Here is a 19,763-nt window from a genome sequence, read left to right as displayed (position 1 = left end):
TACAGCCTGGATTCACTTTGTAAGATCTTCAGTTGTGTTTTCTATTAGAAATTTACTTATACATACATACAGTGCAGTAAATATGTATTTTTTTTATTCATGCAGAGTAACAAAACATATATGTAATTAATTTTAAATAGATGTAACACTTAAAAAACAATTTTAAAAAGATCAAGATGAAAAAAAATATATTTATAAACAGTTCTTCAATCCCCATTGCCAGGTTTATTGGTAACATTTACAGACTTTCAGCTGTTTGCATTGAATAAATCAAACAAAAGTAATTGAAATAATTCAACACAACAAATTTTTCAAGTGGTTTCCCCAAATTCAACTGAAAATGCAACTTTTAATGATTTTGAAAAATTGAATCAAATCTGCAAAACAGGTGTTGTCTCAAGCACACCTGATGCAACTAATCAAGGGCTTCATTAGTTGCACCAGTTGTGCTTAAGCTAGAACACATTAAATACCTGAACTGGCTAGGTTTGTTGAGTGTCATATTCAAATGCATGTTAGACATATGGCTAAGTCAAAAGATTGGTCCAAAAAGTTAAAGCTACACTGTGTAACTCTTCGTTCTTTCAAAAATATATGTGCTCATTAATGTATATTTAGTTCGTTCAAGTAATAAAGTATTCTCGTGAGTGTATAATATGCCAACATTGAGAATACATACGGGTAAGGGGTTCTAATGTCGGTCGCCATGTTGCCCCTCCATCTTGAAAGTACATTAGCCAAAGAGGGACATAACCGTTAATTCAAGCTTCGCCTTTCGCGTTTACGTTTGAGTTAACACTCATGGACGAGGTCGAACTGGAAGCCATGTTAATCTTGGACTACATTGGCCACCATAGGAGTTAAAACGAAATCAGAATTGAGAGGAACAGAAACTAATATTCACTGGATGGTCATATACCTTTTCACCGCTAGATGGGGGTAAAAATCACACAATGTAGGCCTACTTTTAAGAGAAGATATCATCGCCCTTCACAAACAAGGAACAGGATATAAAAAGTGTGAAGGAGTAGGAACAGTGAAGGAACTAAATGTTCCTAGAGACAACGTCAGAGGCATAGTTCGCAAGTTAAAAGAACGGTGGTTACACTGGACGGGAAAGAGAAAGAAAGCTATCAATTGCTGCAACCAGATCACTGAGAAGAGAGGTTCAGAAAAACCCTTGAGTGACTGCAAAAGATCTGGAGCAAGACTTGGTGGCAACAGGCACTTAGGTTTCAGCATGCACAGAAAGGCGCGTACTAAACACATGTGGTTTCTGCTTTGTCTAAATACCCAAACTTGCGGTCTTGGCCACTTGAGGGTGCGTGCACGCCACAGGAAGTAAGTGCGCAAGAATGTCCCATGTCTTAAAAGTGTGGAAAGTGCAGTGCAGTGCAATGCACATTAAACTCTAAAGCATGTACCATCATGCATTATGTTTGGGAACTCATGTGCCCCCGAAATCGCGAGATGTCGAGGAAAACATTCCACTGTAATTTAAATGAATTAGATGCATGTAATTTGGTAATAGACACATTAAGTGTTGCTTGTTTTATTTGGTGCAAAGATGAGTATGGTATGTGTTGGCCTCAACACTTGCAACTGTTTTTATCACTTTTTAAATTCATGTCCTCTGTTAGTTACATAGCGACTACTGAACAGATGGACGTTTATTTTAAAATGCAAAGTATTGAAAATTTGGTAAATGAAAGCTCTGTAAACACTTGCCATTTTTTGCAAGACTGTAAGTGTGTCCCATCGAGTAATCAAAAGTTCTACACACATTTGCAGTCTTTACACCTACTTGAAACATTTGGGCTAAAAAGAGGAAATACGTGATGCAAGTAGACAAGTGGTCAAGTGCAAAGACCACAAGTAGTGTGGGTAACTCCATTACTGACCCAAAAGCACAAGTAAAGGCAGCTCCAATTTGCTCAAAATCATTTAAATAAGCCACAGAAGTTTTGGCATTCTGTTCTGTGGAGCGATGAAATAAAACGGGAACTTTTCGGCCCTATGGATTAGCGGTATGTCTGCAGGAAGAAGAATGAAGCAAATGCTGAAGAGAATAAGCATGGTGATGGCTCGGTGATGCTCTGCGGCTGCTTTGCATCCTCGATGGATTCATAGAACTATCAGGAAATCCTAGGAGAAAACATCATGCCAACATCATTGGACCTTCCAACAGGAAAATGATCATTTCTAAAAATAAGCATATTTAGAAATGCAAAATATATCGGTAAATATATCGGTAAAAGAAGCACACATTGGCTTTTGCCGCTGGCCAATGCACACTGAGTGGCCACTCCCCAAAATAAACATTCTGACATTAGAGGGTTGTGGTTTAAAAATATCTGAATATTATATTTTATTCACTATCATTTGTAGTAGCCTATTCACAAACTGTTTGCTCAAGCGTAGCGTTTTCTCAGAGTTCACTGTGTAGCCTGCTCTAGCCCAGGTCTGAACCTCCCCTGAATCGCCATGCTTATTCATTTGTGGATGTTAACTGAATCTGTAAGTCAGATAGCCACACTGTTTAATTCTGAATATTATGTGTTATTCTGTTGCGCTTAACGGTATCATTTTCTCAGAGTTTAGGCTCCTGTGTAATAGTAGGCTAGGCTATTCAGCAACTCAAACATATAAAACCTAACAATTACTAAAAACAAACAAAAACAGATTTTGCACAGGCATTGCACTAGTATCTCAAAGGCTTGGTTGCAGAAGAAGTCTTGGAAGATTCTTGCATGGCCATCAGTTACCTGACTTTAACTCTATTTTTTACAGTCTACCCTTCAAATATAGAAAATCTCTGGTGGGATTTGAAGAAGGCGGTTGCAGCACGCAAACCCAAGTATTACTGAACTGGAGGCCATTGCTCATGAGGAATTAATGGGCTAATATTCCTCAGAAATGCTGCCAGATGCTTGTGTCTGGTTATACATCTTGTTTGCAGCAGGTCATTACCAGCAAAAGGGTGTTCTACTAAGTACTAAAGATGCTTGCCATGAAGGGGTTGAATACATTTGAGACTGCAGAAGTCATTAAAAGTTGCATGTTCAGTTGAATTTGGGTAACCACATTTGTTTCTGAGCTATTTCAATTACTTTTGTTTGATTTGTTCATTGGAAACAGCTGTAAGTCTGTAAATTTTGCTAATAAACCTGATATACTTTAATTATTTTGATTACAACTGTATATAAAAGTTGATGTTGATAACAACACACACACACAACAAGAGTCTTTAATACTAAATTTGCTTATTAATAGGCCTACATTTCTGTCTTTTGCTTCAAATTGTAACAGAGTGGACAAAAATGTGCAAAATAAATGTAAACCATCTGCAGGGAAATGTTTAGACTACACAATGAGTTCATTTAGCTAATACATGTTTTCAGTGGGCGCTAATACGGCAGTATTGCTGCGTAGAATCAATGGAAATGTCAAATAGCATGTAGGTTTTACAACCTAACACATCATTTTGTTGTTATAGTTCACAGGCATCTTTACAGACAAGAGGGCGGGACGTATTTCGCTACGCTTCCGTTCACTCGCTAGTGCGGCTGTCAATCAGCCTCCGCGAGCGGCGATACGCGTTTCCTGCGGGTGTCCTCTTACACTTTAAACCACGTGACCCTCCCTATATCAACACACGGACGCCATTAATAATAAAGGCAGAGAGACGGAAAATCAGAGGTGAGTGCATACGGAAGTGATGCCATCTGGAGCATTTTAACACGATGAGATTTGGTACTCTTTAACGGATCGCGTTTGTTAAGTGGTAATGTAAACGCTTACGGATTAATTGCATTCGTTTAGCAAACGAGATTTATTCTTGTATTTACGAAGTGTCCCGGTTAACAAAAACAAGGCCTAGACATCTGGCAGACTGCTGGGTTATTAATGCGACTGACTCCTGGGATCACATGCGTAGTTTAACGGGTCAGTTGTGCATGTCACGAACATGTCCTGTGTTGAACGCGCTGGGTTAAATCAGTGATTTATTGGGAGCGAAAGCTTTTGTACGGGATAAATACTCCGTGTTTACCTCCTCTATGAGCCATTTGTCTTTTAATGTAACTTACTTGTAACTCGAGAGCTGTGCTGAGCTAATGCAAATCACTGACATCTCGCCAGTTTGATATGCCTCAGCTGTGGTTTACAATCATAATCCTGCTGTTTGTCCTGTCAAGTTCAAACAAGAGCACCAAACTGGAATTGAACGAAATACATTTTGAGAGGTCAATGTTTATAGACTACCATTTTGATCCAAAGTATCATTCATGAGTCAAATTTAAACTTGTTGGCACTTAAAATATTGTCGATGCACATCCCTGAAATCTGGAAAGAGCATATTGTGATACGAAACTACATTTAGGAAACTCAAAAGAAAGAAATGCATGGTTGGAAGCAGTAACTTAAATGTCTATTATTTTTATAGGTGTAACTTACTATCTATTGTGATTTTGTTGAGGGTACAAGTCTGGGTTTGGTTTAACAAAATGTTCATGCACAGGTTGCATAATCGGTGAACAAAGCCAGAGGGTTTAGCACATGGGCGTTTAACTTCTTGTTGTGTCTTCTGTTACATACACGCCTTGATGTTAATGTTTTTCTTTTCATTTACTTTTATTACTAAGACGGCTTTTGCAAATGTGAAGTGGGGATGTTGATCTACGAAAATGTACCTCAAACATGCATAAATAATTTTTATATAAAAGTATCCCCCCCCCCAACCCATTTTCAAAATATGCATTTTTAGTTCCTTGTATGGTCTTCTTTCTTCTGTCAAACACAAAAGGAGAAGTTTACCAGACTGTCTTCTCATTTCCACGCAAAGAAAGTAAATAAAGACAACAATTTTCAGCCTTTTTCTCAAACAAAGCTGCCGTATGGCTTCAGAATACAATATATACATTCAGAAAGTTTTAAATGATGCAATAACTGCATATCAATCTAAATGGCTTGGTGCAGTAAGTGTTTCTGCTACAGCATTCTGGATCAAAATGAGTAGCTTATACATTTCAAGTACAGGTTTTGGCCTGTAATATTCCCTTTCTAACTTGCTCTTTTTCTGTCTGACACCTGACTGAAGCAGTGCTTTCATGCCTTCAGGTTAAGTTTAGCAGCGTTCTCACTTGGCAAATGTGATTTGGAAAAAGCTTGACATACAGCAGAGAGCTTTCATTGCAGGAAGCTGCTATTTTGATACTCAACAGTAGAGGAGAGGGTATTTATAGATGGTTTGATGAAGGGTGCAGTATGAAGGGGTTTAAAAAGTTTGTTATGATGACCGGTAGAGGTGCTCCATATTCCCTGTACATTTAAGGAAGATGACTGGGTTACTAATTAGTAGTAAAATCAGGTATGTCTGACAACTCTGGGCCAGTAAACTGATTACCAGTGTGGTTTTTATAGCAGTAAAACCATTCTTCAGGTTCACCGTTATACTTCTCTGAACCTGAGGAATGTTTTCACTCATACGGTAATGGAAGTACATGACAAAAGACATGCCTAAAATGAATCATTACCAATCCTGTTTTTAAATGGAATTTCAATTTAGCGGTGACTACTGTCATAGGTATGCGGCTGAAACGTTATGTGTGTGTCTGTCTCTCAGGGTACAGTTCAGAGATGGATTCGAAGTCTCGTCGTTTTCCGTTTGCTGTCTCCAGCTCTTCCTCGTTGTCATCACCCTCCTCCTTGTCCTCTTCATCTTCAGCGCTCAGTGCGAGTCGGCTTTATGGCAGAGGGAGCGTCTTGGGAAGAGATCGCTTCAGCAGGGAAGCTTCTGTCAAGTTAGACTCAGACTATCAGGTATTACAGTCACACATTCATTTCCATAATGTCTGTTCACACCCACAGCAGTGTAGCTTAAGTCTCTTTCACTAGATCACTAACGTCACCTCCTTTTGCTGAACCAGTCACCCAGAAATCCATATGTTGTTCCTGTTTAACCCAGTGTAGTTAAAGGAGTGTTACAGGTTTCGTAGTTTTATTGACCGCGTCTGTGATATGATATTGGTTGCCATAGAAAGCCTAGATTATCCCTCAGTGACCCAAAGCAATCATATTCATGTATTCGTTTTATTACTAATAATAATACATTTTAAATTTATTAATAATAATAATAAAAGTTGTAAAATGCCACACAGGGCGTTTAGGGTTAATAAAATGTTATCACATTGATAAAGTATGTGAAAGTTTTATATTCATGACAGTAAGGATACAGTCATGAAAAGGATACAGTCATGAAATTTCACTATACACAGCTATTAAATACCGGTTCTGCATTATTCATGAAGCAAAAAATAAATAAATAAATCGACAATGAAAAAAACACTCAGAAAACTCAGCAAATTGTGTACCAGTTATTGATTAGGATCCATTGTATGAGAACAATAGAAATGTTTTTTGACCCATAATGGGTAAGTTAATCCAAAAATGAAAAATCTGTCCTTAATTAATCACCCTCATGTCATTCCAAACCTGTAAAACCTTCATTCATCTTCAGAACACAAATTAAGATATTTTGATAAAATCTGTGAGCTTTCAGTCTCTCCATTGGGAGCAACGCAATTTACACATTCAAGGTCCAGAACAATAGGACAGACATCATTAAAATAATCCATATGACTCAAGTGACACGAATGCTTTGTTTGCACAAAAAACATCATTTTCAATTTTCAATCAATTTTCCACTATTTACGACATTATTGACCTTCAATCCACCAGTAGCCCCACGACGCATAAATGTTGTCTTTAAGACAGGAAGTTTTTTCCGTGAATGTGCTTTGGATAATATTATTTTCTAAATATAGAGGAGTTCACAATTCTATAAATATTTTTTTTCAGAAACAAAGCACATGCGTCGCTTCATAAAATTTAGGTTAAACCACCAGTGTCACATTTTGCATCAAAATATCCAAAAACCACTTTTGGAACCAGCACAGTGTATGTATTTCTTTCAATTGTGTACTTCCATTATCCTAAATGGTTCCAAGAATTTGTAAATGACGAGAAATTCACAATTTTAAAAAGTGCCCGCTTGCATGTACTTTATTAGACAGGTGAGCAAATGTACATAAACAGATCAATGTTATATAGCTCAACATGGGATGTTAGAATATGATCAGTGTGTTAATGTTGATCTAGCTTAATGCTAGTCTCATATAGCAAACAAACTAGCTCATAGAATAACATTATAACTTTCAAGACACTGAAATGCTGTTTATATGATATTGTAACATTAGACCAAATGAAACGGTGATGCATTACCTCACGTTTAATTCGTCAAATAAACTGACCTTTCTGAGTATTAATTCAGCACTTGCGGGTAGTTTGGCAGAATTAAATGTCCTTTAAATCCGCTGGACTCGCGGCGGTGTATCTATCTCTTATTAGCAATCGCGACCTGCTTCATCGCTCAGTCATGTTAAAAAACATGACTGTTTTCACTCATCCATAAACATGAGATCCATCAGCATGACAGCAAGTCCCATCATTCCGCTTATCACTGCGTCATCAACCTATGCCTTCCTTATTGTAAGTAGTTAGTGATCCCTAAAGGTGACTAAAAAAAAAAAAAAATTTATTTATTTTTTTTATTACATATTGTAGCTTTGAAGTAATTAATGACAGCATTGAAATTTTTGGCTGAACTAACCCTTTAATGCCCAGCACTGCATTTTTGCTATGCTTAAAAAATACTATCAAATTACGTACAAAGTTTCAGGGCATGTAAGCCTTTTAACATAACTAGACATATACAAATAAAAGTTTTTTTGAAAGTTAGACATCTAATACTTTGTTAATGGATACAAAAGTGTTTAAAAAAATTGAACACAAACTGTTGTTATGCTTTACAGAGCGCCAGCTTCTGTTTTATGTAGTGTTATTGGGTAATTAATTGCTTTATATACAATATATAGCTAAATGTTAACCTAAGGCTCTAGAAGAGGCACTATGGCGATCGGTGTGCTAACTCTATTAGCATCTAATTTTCCTCGTGCTGCTGAGGCTGTGGAAAGATCTTCGTGTTACACTGCCTTGGTTCACTGGGCTTTTTTTAGTGCACACTAGATTCCTGGCCCCGGTGTATCTCATGAACCTGTCAAGGTCTGTCGTGTTAGATACAGTTACTGAAGCTCCCAGAGTTGTTTTTGACACTCCAGAGTTTTTTTTTTTTGGAAGTTCTTATAACTTGGCTACATCATTACATTAGCCAGCATTTAAATGGACATTAAACAAAATTGCCATCATCAGCTCGTCCATATATAGTTTGCCACTGCCATTTCGCATCATAACAAAGCAGCAAACCACCCATATGCTTGAGGAAGGAAACTATTTGAAGAGAATTTGTGGTTGGCTGTTTTTAGTCTAAATCTTGGCCCATACTTCTCTTTTATGATGTTGAATAAACAATAGTTGAATGAGTCAATAATCATTTAATCTCTTCCTGTGACGTTTATGTTCTGACGTCCATGTGTTCATTTCTCATGTTTCCTGTGTGTTCCAGAGCTCCCGTCTGCTGAGCTCGTCAAGAGGTTACAGTTCAACTGAAAGCCGTCACTCCAACTGGAAGCTCTCTACTCCCATCTCCCTTTCCTCCTCTTCCTCTTCTTCATCTGCCCATGATCGATCATGGACCGAATCCACCAGTGGGGACAGAGGCAGAATTGTAAATATTTTGTCAATATGATTTTGTCGATATGTAATGTATGTACGCACGCTCACACATAATTATATTTGATCTATTTTATATAATGTGCTTTTTAATAACTTAATTATTATTAACTTAAAACTATAATTATATAAAAAACTGTCTCTTTATTGCTATTAGTAGCATTGGAATTTTTAGATGACTATGTAATCAGATTTTAACATTTTTTTGCTTCAAGTCTGACTTGTTTTCTTTTTTTCTTTGTTTTGTCTCCCTCCCTTATTTTAATATAGTTGTAGTGTTTTGAACCATGAGAAAGTGTCTAAAGCTTGTGCATAGCTGTATGACTGGTTGTCTGAAGTTCTTTTAGTTTCATAGTGGCAAAATATGTGCATTTAAATATTAAATTTAATGCTGTTATAATGAAAAAGTCATTGAGTATTGACCGGTGTCTGATATGGGCCACATTTGTATGTAAACAAATTTACCAAAATATCAGATTTAAGCAGAATTTGGCTCTTTTGTGGTCTGGATTTATGACATTTGACTGCCTGTTTGTGCATTTGCATTTCAGACGGACTCTGAGAGGAGACTGGGAACCTACTGTGGACTTCTTGGCAAAGCTCAAGACACAGAGTCAAAAAGAGCAAAACTTTCTTACACAAATAGAGCAGGAAATTCCAGATCCCCATCCACATCTAAACCCACCAGCCTAGCCAACTCCTACTCTACTTTAGGACGTATGTCACCGTAAAAAGTATTTTGTAGACATTTTAAATGTGTCCTAAGTGTCCAAATACTGTAGTTAGTATAGTTATATGGTGTATGGATGTATGGTGTGTTAACACATTGCTCTTGTCTCTTGTTTAGATTCTCCGTGGAAAACCACCATTAGTCCTTCATCTAGATCCTCATCATCATCTTCATCCACTCCATCAGAGGGTCCTTGGGCCCGCAGGGATTGGGAGAAGAGGGGGGATTTAGGACTGACCTCTCTAGGGGAGTCTAGTTACCGGCCTAGTGGACTGACATCTTCATCATGTATGTGCACACACGTACTCGGTTACATTTTAAACAGGCCCCGTCCACACTACTGCGTTTTCTTTAAAAACGGAGACCTTTTGCTACGTTTGCACCTCTCGACCAGACTAAAACGGAAAAAACGAAGACCTAAACGGAGAAGATTAGAAACGCTGGAGCTCCGTTTTGCGTTTTGAATCTCCGGAGGGTGTTTTAATAGACCTTATTCAGAGCAGCGCCATGACAGGTATGAAAGTGAGGCTGTTGGGGATAGACTTACCGTGTTTCCAATGGCATCCGCTGTAAAAAGCTGAATAAAGCTCCTAGATTACTTACAATTTTTCACAGCTCATATTGTCGGGAGTTTTTTTGTCAGCTAAAATTTCTTGGAAAGATATTTTTCCAGTGTTTCATGAGCAGAACAATCCGAAAACACAGTAAATAACAGTACAGCCCATTGAAGAGATGCATGTCTATCCCTCACAGCCTCGCTTTCATTCTCATTAAAAATCAAAGATGGCGCTGCCGTGAATAAGGCGTATGAAGACAGGAAAAGGAGGATTTTAGAAACGCTGACGTAGAGGCTCACGCTTGGCTCTATGATTGGGTGTCATCGGTCATAACGTATCCTTTCCTGATTCGTCAGCCACCATTTATGCCCAGTGTAGGTGAATGGTCAGGTGATCCGCGTTTTCAGTTGTTTTAATGTGGACGAAGATTAATTCTAATCCGCAGATAAAACGTTGGTTTGAACGGAGAATCGGAGATCGTATTCGTTTAAATTCTCCGTTTCTATACGAAAACGCAGACGCATTCATTCACTACCACTCTAGTCCACTCCTTTTTCTATAATGTTTTTTCCTCTAAGTGGTTCAAGGCATAATTGGATGACTTTAAACTTTTCAAGTTTTTATCCATGTATTTTTATATGCATTTTGGGATATTGCCCAAAATGAAAACATTGAATGCAGACAAATAATTTTGCAGATAATGCTTGCTTTAGTTTTTATAAATGTATCATTTTTATTTTACATTGTAATGTGTACTATTAAGTTGTGTTAAGCCGCGTTTCCACCGCAGGAACTTTCCCCAGGAACTTTGGGGTGGTACTCGCCTCGGTGTGTTTACACCGCAGGAACCAGGGTCTAAATGAAGTTCCGGGTAAAAATTTCCCCCCCAGAAAGTCCCTGCTGGTGAGGTAGTACTTTTTCAGAGTTCAGGAACTTTCGGGGTGGGACTTGTGCGCTGAACATGCTGATTGGTTCTTACCACGCTATTCTTTCTGCCCGATGGCGCGCGTCCATCTCGCGGTCGATGTCCGCTGATAACAAACGTCTACTTTTATATCTAGCATTACGAGCTTTCTGAATATGCTTTGGGTGCTCGTCTCTTTTCTGCCGTTTTGTTAATTACCACGTTAGTTAACCAATCGCACACAAAAGCAGCAAAGCTTGAATCTCCTCCATACAAAACTCAAAACAAACGCGCAAGCTAGGAATAGCAGTCGCACGCAGTTCAACGTCACTATAATCTTCCCGCCCCGTACCCGTACTTTAGTACGCTGTGTAAACGCAGTAAGCAAGCGGTCAGTGAAAAAAGTTCCTGGGACAAATAGTTCCTGGAAATTGCAGTGGAAACGTGGCTTTATACAGTACTCTGAAAAGAAAAATCATGGTACCAAATTACCAATATAGTTTCTCAAATGTTGCTCTGGTCATCTGACTATTTCTGTTTTGCACCGCAAGTCATGTTCTTTAGAACATACAGGATTAAAACACTGCTTTATTTAAAATTAATTTGAGGCTATTATATTTTTGATATCTTGAAAATCTTGCCATTTCTTCTTACATTTTATGCCCTCATTAGTATGTGTAAGGTTGTTGCCCATCAAGGTAACTATACATTTCTTTTTGTGCTTTAGACCGTTCAGAGCGTGTTACATCCACCTATGCACAAGGTGCTCGACCCAAAGAGAGCCAGTACTCATCCTACAGAGAGAACAGTTCATCTAGTCGCCGTATCCAAAACGAGTACCTCCCCTCTCCTCTGGAGCGCAGCTCCCACAGGCTGACCACAGATTACAAGTCTGGTCCGTTCTCTCGCGATACACGCACTAGTTCCACCAGAACCTCCACCTCTGTGTCGGACCCATCCCACCTCTCATCCTGGAGCTCCACCCCTTACACACCCCTTACTAGCTGTAGCTCCAGCTCCAGCCCACCTTCACCTAGCCCCACTCCACTTCCTGCTCAGAATGGCGGCGACTCAGACGGCAGGCGAACAACCAGACGCCTGCTATCTCGACTTTTCTCCCGACGCTCCAGTCAGGAGTCAAACTCCACCGCCAGCTCTGCCTCTGATTCAAGGTCATTTGACTCTAGCCCAGATGAAGCCCCGCCCTCTGAAGCCCCTCCTCCAGTCAGTAGAGAAAATTTGGAAGCCGAGCTGAGGAATTCAGACCCCGTTCAGGCGTTTTCGTTCTTGCGCAGACGCGGACCATCTCTCGCCCCCGTCAGAGAGAGCGCTGATGTAGGGTCCGAACAGGGATCGCTCCGGCCACAAGCGGGACTGTCCTGGCTCAACTGGAACCGCTGTACCCCATTGTTCTCTCGTCGCAGGAGGGAGGGGCGTGACGAAAGTGCCCGAATAGGCCCTCATCGTTCACCCCAATTCCCTAGCCGAGATGGCAGTAAAACGCCTGAACAAGGCACATATTGTGAAGATGATGATGATGATGATGACGATGATGATGAAGATGAGTCCTCAGAGGGTGCTACAGCAGCACCCTCTTCTGGAGCCTCGGGTCTTTCTGCAACGCTACTGCAGGACGGAATCCGTCTGGCTGGACGGAGTCATGGCATTGGCCGGGTGATGACCAGCCCGCTCTTCCGTATGCCTGAGAATGTACTTATTGGTGTGGGAGAAGGAGCTGAGGGGAGGAGTCAAACTGATGAGCAGGCAAAAGACAAGCCCGCCCCCTCCAGAGACCCAGAGAGACTGCGAAAGATTCAGGAGAGGTCAGAGGGCAATTTGATCTATCTAGTTCTTTATTGTGTAGAATGTTCTGTGTGTATGTTTTAAAAAACATTGCAAGGAAAATAAGACCATAGTCAAGAGTGCAGTACAACTCCTTCAGAAGTCACTTTTAAACCAAGCAGCTTTCTGTTAGTCAATGTCAAATCTGTGTAGGGAAATATTTCACCTTGCCCAGATCGTGTAGATTACTATTGAAATACTGGATTTTACCAGAGGAAATTCACAGAACAATGGTAAATCTGACTACACATTAAAGTTCACACCATGGCATGGGCGATAACTATAACAAGGATATAGTTTAGCTTCCACCTGCTCCTACATACCTGCCTGGAAGTTTCTAGTAACGTTAATCCTCGGGGCTCGACATTAAGGCTTGTCCGGGACAAGTGGATTTTTTGTAGGACAAGTAGAAGAGAAAATTAGTTGTCCGACCAGACAAGTTAAATATCAGACAAAATAAAATGCCATGTTACTTCACGTTATGTGCCACTCGTTACGTCTATTTTACAGATTTAATTTTACTGATTTGAAACGAACGCATTTTTCGCGCGGCCTGTGAATGTCCTGAATGTGACTCACAGAATGACGCGCGCCAGTATAATTCGCATACACAGACCGCGCGCCAGAAGTTCTCTTTCGCGCTTGAACGAACATCAACACACACAATTAAGCCAAAATGTCATTTGTCGAGTATCTTCATAACATAAGAGCAGTCTTTTGATGGAGATGAAGAGTTGTGACTCGTGAGAGAATGAGGCGCGTGTGAGATCCGCGTCTCTGTCCACAGCAGCTGCTCTTAAAGGGCCAGCTACCAATAAAGCGTTCTGTCAGTAAAGTTCAGTGGTGGAATGTAACGAAGTACAAATACTTCGTTACTTTACTTAAGTACATTTTTCACGTATCTTTACTTTACTTAAGTACAATAAATAGTGCCTACTTTTTACTTTTACTTCGTTACATTTTGCAGCAATTATTATACTTTCTACTCCACTACATTTCTACAACTTCTGTTACATTTTCGTTACATTTTCTGATCAGTTTTTCCCCTGCCAAAACGTAATCTGACCGTCGAGCCCGTTCTCATCCTAAAGCGCCATATCGGACGCTTTTGCAAAAGCGTAAATATCCAACGCACATGGCACCCTTTAACGTGAAATGAGACGCAGATATATTTGGGCAGATGGCGCCCCCTAGTGGTCTAACCCTTACACCAGTGACGTTTGGTTGCCATAGATACAGTATATCAACCCGGCAGTATATCAACAGCACGGCCGGTCACACTAAATGCGTCTCACACGCAGAGTGTTTATCGTGCAACTCATACGCGAAAATTTGTTTTTACGTGCATAGGAAACACACCGTGTGTAATATATGTTTGGTTTGGTTAGGATTATGGCAAGCCAAGAGGTTCAGAATTACACCATAAATGAATCGCGTTTACTGCCAAACATATTAACATATAGTAAGGATAAGCATGATATTGCCTAATTGCAAGCTTGTTTCAGAAATGGTGACGTTTTTTTCCATCATTATTGAACATCATTATAGGAGTAGGCTATTAGGTTGAATGAGTTAGAATTAAATGTTTTATTAATCATTAGAAAATAGACATTAAGATAATAAATTGTTATGCAAGTACTTTTACTTTTAATACTTAAAGTACATTTAAAATAAAGTACTTTTTACTTTTTACTTAAGTATGGTTGTCATTGTGTTACTTCTACTTTTACTAAAGTAAATATTTATCTGGGTATTTGTACTTTTACTTAAGTACTGAGATTCAGTACTTCCTCCACCACTGGTAAAGTTAATGAAAGAACAAAGGGAACAGAGAAAATTACTTACTGCTCTTGACTAAAGAACTTGTGTAGCTTTAATAAGGAGTAGTCTATATATAATTTATAATTTATGCAGCGGAGACTGTTTGATAACTTTATTCAATTTCTGTGTATGTCCTACCTGTTAGACCGTTAATTTTTATCCAGACATCAATAGCTTTTTGATCATTATAGGTGTTATCAATCATTTAGTTGTTATTGCTAATTTCAGAATTATCACTAATCTGTGTGTGCATTTGGTATAGAACCAAACAAGTTGGCTCATGAAACCATTTGTTTATTATATCGCAATTGCATACCACAACCACAATATTGACCTCAATAATCGCAATATGACATTTTCCCCAAATCGTGCAGCCCTTGATAAAATTATAAATCTTTACCCGGACAAGAGTTTTGTGGATGGACAAGTTAAACATAAATTTACTTGTGCGAAGGACAAGTGCCTCAAAAAGTTAATGTCAAGCCCTGATCCTGAACATCCTGATTAGCTGGTTAAGTTGTGTTTAAGTAGGCTTGGATCTAAACTTTAGTTTGCCGATTATAACCACACCCTCTTCCTACTTTTAGCCTTCTGTTGGAGGATTCTGATGAGGAGGAGGGTGATCTGTGCCGAATCTGTCAGATGGGGGAGCAGTCGAGTTCCAACCCTCTGATCGAGCCCTGCAAGTGCACTGGCAGCCTGCAGTATGTGCACCAGGACTGCATTAAGAAGTGGCTCCACTCCAAAATCAGCTCTGGTATGGCTGTCTTTTCCTAAGGCCAGAAATAAACTTGGTGTTTATCTAGTCGTGTATGCTCATGCGTTTGATGTGCACCGAGAAAGGAACTGTTTTCAAAATCAGTCTGACAAAAGGGATTTGGGGTTCATTTCCTGTGCTGGTCAAAGACTACTAATGCATAACAGTGTGAAAGCAGACTTATCAAATTCACAAGTATGAAAATCACAAGACGGGGAAGAATCTCAAATAAACGAATTAAACTCGTGGTCTTAATTGGTTAAGATGTGAATTAGGCTGCTTTTTTTTTTTTTTAAATAGTCTTATATCTGCTCTGATACACAGGTTCTAACTTGGAGGCCATCACTACCTGTGAACTTTGTAAGGAAAAACTGCACCTAAATATTGAGAACTTTGACATCAATGAACTCTATCGATCTCATGAAAGGGTAAGTGCATTAAAACAAGATACAAGCACATTGTATTTTTTAGATTGAACCTACTCGTGTGAAATTGTGCATTCTCGAGTGCTTTACGAGTTAGTTGTGATTTTGAATGGATCTCTGAGGAACAAGAATTATTACATGGAATTAAGGCCTGGAATTAAGAATTCAATCCCAATTTTCTCATGCAATTTATCTTCAGACCAATGCAGGGGGGAAAAAAGCAATTTGCACTTTCTCTCTGACACCTACATCTGCGTTGTGACTTGAACTGCATTGTTAGAACACGGTGTTGTGTGAGATGCTAGCGTAATGGTCAAACACGTTCATCTAGCGTCTTTTCATGGATAAACACTTCTGTGTGAACTGCCCCTTAGAATCATATCCTACAATCCCATCACTATTGATCAGACTCTGAACATGTTCCTTATTACAGAGCTTTCAGCACATCTACTTGTTGTATGATTCATATTTTGAGTGTAGTTTGTGTGTTGTATTCTTCAGTCAGAGTATGAGTTCATCAGCTGTGGGCTGTACCTGGTGGTGCTCCTGCACCTGTGTGAGCAGAGGTTTTCTGATGTCCTGGGTGCAGTCAATGATGCTGGGGTAAGCCTTCCACGTCTTTCCTGTATTTTGTTCATTGTGTTATCTGCAGGGTTCATACAAGGTGCTTAAAATACTTGAATTTGGCTTTGAAATCTAAGTCCTTGAAAACAAGATATATTTACAAAGAAGTACTTGAAAAGTGCTTGACTTATTTAAATACAAAATATATGAAATACATATATTTTTTTTTATTCTCGGAAAAAACGCAGACAACCGTTTCATGCAAAATGAACACTGCAGCCCATCTAATAAACCCCCATCAGACCTTTTATCGATAAGTATGCCAATATTATAATATGCAATGTCATTTATATTTCGTTCATTCATTTCGTTCGTTGAATGAACCAAATGACACGAAAAAAGATTCATTCATTTTGATAAACGAGTTCGAACAGGAGAATCACAAACACGCATGACAGAACAGAGCAAGGCGACCATTTGAGCTTACATCAAGCTCGTTTCGCTTGATAAAGACCATTATTCATCGTCTGGAATCGTTTAAAGCCCTTTGAACAATTTGCTGTTAGCACTGAAACAGTCTTTTGGACCTTGAACCGTTTGGTTACCAGTAAAGTGCATTATATGGAGAAAAATCCTGGAATGTTTTCATCAAAAACCTTAATTTCTTTTCGACTGAAGAAAGAAAGACATGGGGGTGAGTAAATTATCAGCAAAAGTTTTTTTTTAAGTCAAATACTCTTTCAAAGTCCTAGAAATTCTTTTTACAGTATCTGTACGAACCCTGTATCTGTTATTAAAGTTCAATACTTTGACTCCTGTGATGCATCAAACAATATAAGTGTGTTAATTGCAAGCTAATGTTGTGATATGAAAACCAAAACGTTCTCCCCCTCTCGCTCAGTTTTTCAACTTGGCGAGAACTCTACATGAACACATGGACAATCTTGAAAGTACGTTGTGATTTCTATTTATTTTGGTCCTGAACCATAAAACCTTTGAATCTTGTAAGTTAATTTGTATAAAACTTTTCACCTTTTAAATGCATGGGTAAGTATAGATTATAAAACCCAGTGTTGGTTCTGGTATTAAATGTGCAAAATGGATGTAGTTTAAGATTTGTTTGCATGGCATTTATTTATTGATTCCACTAACATAGTCATATTTGGCTATTGAATGCACAGAGGGAATCACCAATAGAGTGCCGAAGTGATGACCTCACTTTGTAGGACAACTCGGAAGTTAGCGGCGCGTGGATTCCCTCGGTCGAAAAGCAATGCATTTTCCCCATAGACTTTTGGAAAATCGTAAAAAAAAATCTGTGTTCAACAAAGAGTTGTGACCCTTACACGTTTTGTCTATCAAGATAATCTTTACAAGTTAATCCAAAATGTATACATTTTGAAGCCTACATAAAGTTTTTTTTAAAAACACAAGCAGACACAAATAAAAAAAAAAACACACAATCTGGTTATAACTGTGTGTTCTATGTCATAGATCAAAACGTGAAAATATTTAGAGGCTTTGTTCACCACAGACCTCATTTCAGGCGATTTAGCAAAAACCCATTCAAAAATCCCATAGACTTTAGAGCGAGGGAACCGGTAGTGCTAATGCTATCTCACTTACGCATTTTGGCCTACAGAGTGACATCGTAACTTCGGCACTCTATACCTCTGTGTTTAAAAATCTTGCTTGCGTTTGATTCTTCTGTCCCTTATTTTTCCCTCCATCCAATTCAGCTTTTAATGTTTCTGATTATTTATGTTTGGACTCAGGTTCATATGCAGAATCTGATGAAGATGAGGTGGAGGACAGCAGACCGTCCATTGACTTCTGTGACTTGGAGGATGAAGAGGAGGAGGAGGAGGTTTAATCAGGTGGTGGGGAGGAAGGAGGCGTGGCTTAGCAGTTTGCCTCTCAGTCTCCTCCCACTTTCTGTTTTCGAACCTATGTCCTCCTGTTTAAAGTGACTTTAGCAAACATCTGATTGCCAGCGTAACCACTGTCCCTAGCCTATCACAAGGCTTTCATAATATGCAGTTAATTCAAGTTTATGGGAGATGTTTGGGATCCTATTATGAATTTTATTATTTAATTTTTTTTGTTTCGCATCAGATTGGTGAGCACTCTAAAGCTTTCAGTTAAAAAAAAATGTCCGGTGTTCTGACCACCGTGAGTGCTTTTGGAAAAAGCTATGCTTAGAAGCTGGTTTGGGGAAAGAGAGGATCTTGGAAGATTCATGTTCTTAAACTGGTGGAGTTGAGGAACGTTCATCTGCTCATTTATACAGTAGGGCTGCTTGAAGGATGTGATGTTTGGTTTCAATATCTTGATGATTTTAAAAAATAAATAACACCCTTAATTTCCTTTGTTTAATAACAGTTTTTCTTATTTTTCTTTTGGAGAATAGGTGAGTGACAAAATGTGGTCACATTTCTTTCAAGAGTTTCTCTTTACAAAGGACCTTTTCCACAGTCTGTTTGTATGTTGTACATTAAAATTATGTAATTTGCTTGAATTATTACAATAAATTGATGTCTCACAAAACAAAAATCTGCTCTCTTTCAGACGTCTTGGAGATAATAAACAATGATTCTGTTAAAGGGTTGGTTCACTTTGAAATTAATTTTTGGTAACACTTTACAATAAGGTTCATTAGTTAACATTAGTAAATGCATTAACTAACATGAACTAACGATGAGCAATGCATTAGTTACAGTGTTTATTAATCCATGTTAATGTTAGTTAATACAAATACAGCTGTTCATTGTGCGTTCATGTTGGTTCACAGGCTGTTAACTAATGTTAACTAATACAACCTTTGATTTGAATAACGTATTAGTAAATGTTGTAATTAAGATTAATAAATGCTGAAGAAGTATTGTTCACATTTTGTACATGTTAAATAATTAACCTTATTGTAAAGTGTTGCCTAATTTTTGATATGGTTTAGCTTACCTCAAGGGCATCCAAGATGTAGGTGCCTTTGTTTCCACAGTATTTTCAATTTTGACATTTTTTGGTCAAACCAGTGTTGTCTGTCAGTCATATAATGCAGGTATGGGGTCCGCCTCAAAGGTCATGCACAGAAAAGTCTAAATTAAACATGATTTAATGACTGGTGAATGTAAGTATGATGGCCTAAGACACGAAACGAGTGGTTTGTGTGAGAAAACGAACAGTATTTATATAGTTTTTACCTCTTGTTAACAGCTGTCGAACTGATCTGAAGCAAAAGTCCTACTGAACCGTCCCCAACGTTGTGACGGAAGTGATCTCGTCTACGTCACGCAATGTTTACACGGAGATTTCGGGAGTTTTACCTTTTGCTAAACATATTTACATATATCAAAATCGTCTTCCATTGCGATTTCCCGTATAGCTAAATATGTTCAGTGAAAAGTAAAACTCCCGAAATCGCCGTGTAAACATTGCGTGACATAGGCGAGAGATCACTTCCGGCGCAACGTTGGAG

General features: G+C 38.7%; 1 protein-coding gene across 3 annotated transcripts; it reads left to right on the top strand.

Moving 5' to 3' along the window:
* The first annotated feature begins 3,564 nt into the window (after nt 1–3,564).
* Nucleotides 3,565–18,654, top strand: marchf7 (membrane-associated ring finger (C3HC4) 7). 3 transcript variants are annotated; one of them, XM_039689219.2, is made up of 11 exons: nt 3,565–3,699; nt 5,624–5,820; nt 8,522–8,683; nt 9,240–9,405; nt 9,536–9,706; nt 11,607–12,702; nt 15,130–15,299; nt 15,624–15,727; nt 16,226–16,327; nt 17,190–17,238; nt 18,064–18,654. In XM_039689219.2, the coding sequence occupies exons 2-11, from the start codon at nt 5,638–5,640 to the stop codon at nt 18,159–18,161; spliced, it is 2,301 nt and encodes a 766-aa protein (XP_039545153.2). In that variant the 5' UTR covers nt 3,565–3,699; nt 5,624–5,637; the 3' UTR covers nt 18,162–18,654. The 3 variants fall into 3 exon arrangements, with proteins under 3 accessions (XP_039545153.2, XP_039545154.2, XP_039545155.2); XM_039689220.2 differs by lacking the exon at nt 3,565–3,699 and adding an exon at nt 3,706–3,945; XM_039689221.2 differs by lacking the exon at nt 3,565–3,699 and adding an exon at nt 3,709–3,784.
* Nucleotides 18,655–19,763: the final 1,109 nt, after the last annotated feature.

This window comes from Pimephales promelas, chromosome 8, assembly GCF_988280905.1.
Source record: "Pimephales promelas chromosome 8, fPimPro1.hap1.1, whole genome shotgun sequence".
In the NCBI taxonomy this organism is placed as follows: domain Eukaryota; kingdom Metazoa; phylum Chordata; class Actinopteri; order Cypriniformes; family Leuciscidae; genus Pimephales; species Pimephales promelas.
Note: the sequence above shows the minus strand (reverse complement) of the source record. Positions and strands in the feature narration are given on the sequence as shown.

Coding starts and splice junctions, on each gene's coding strand:
- marchf7 (XM_039689220.2), top strand. Junction 9,707..11,606: donor TGGACTGACATCTTCATCAT/GTATGTGCACAC, acceptor TTTGTGCTTTAG/ACCGTTCAGAGCGTGTTACA. Junction 16,328..17,189: donor GTGCAGTCAATGATGCTGGG/GTAAGCCTTCCA, acceptor CCTCTCGCTCAG/TTTTTCAACTTGGCGAGAAC.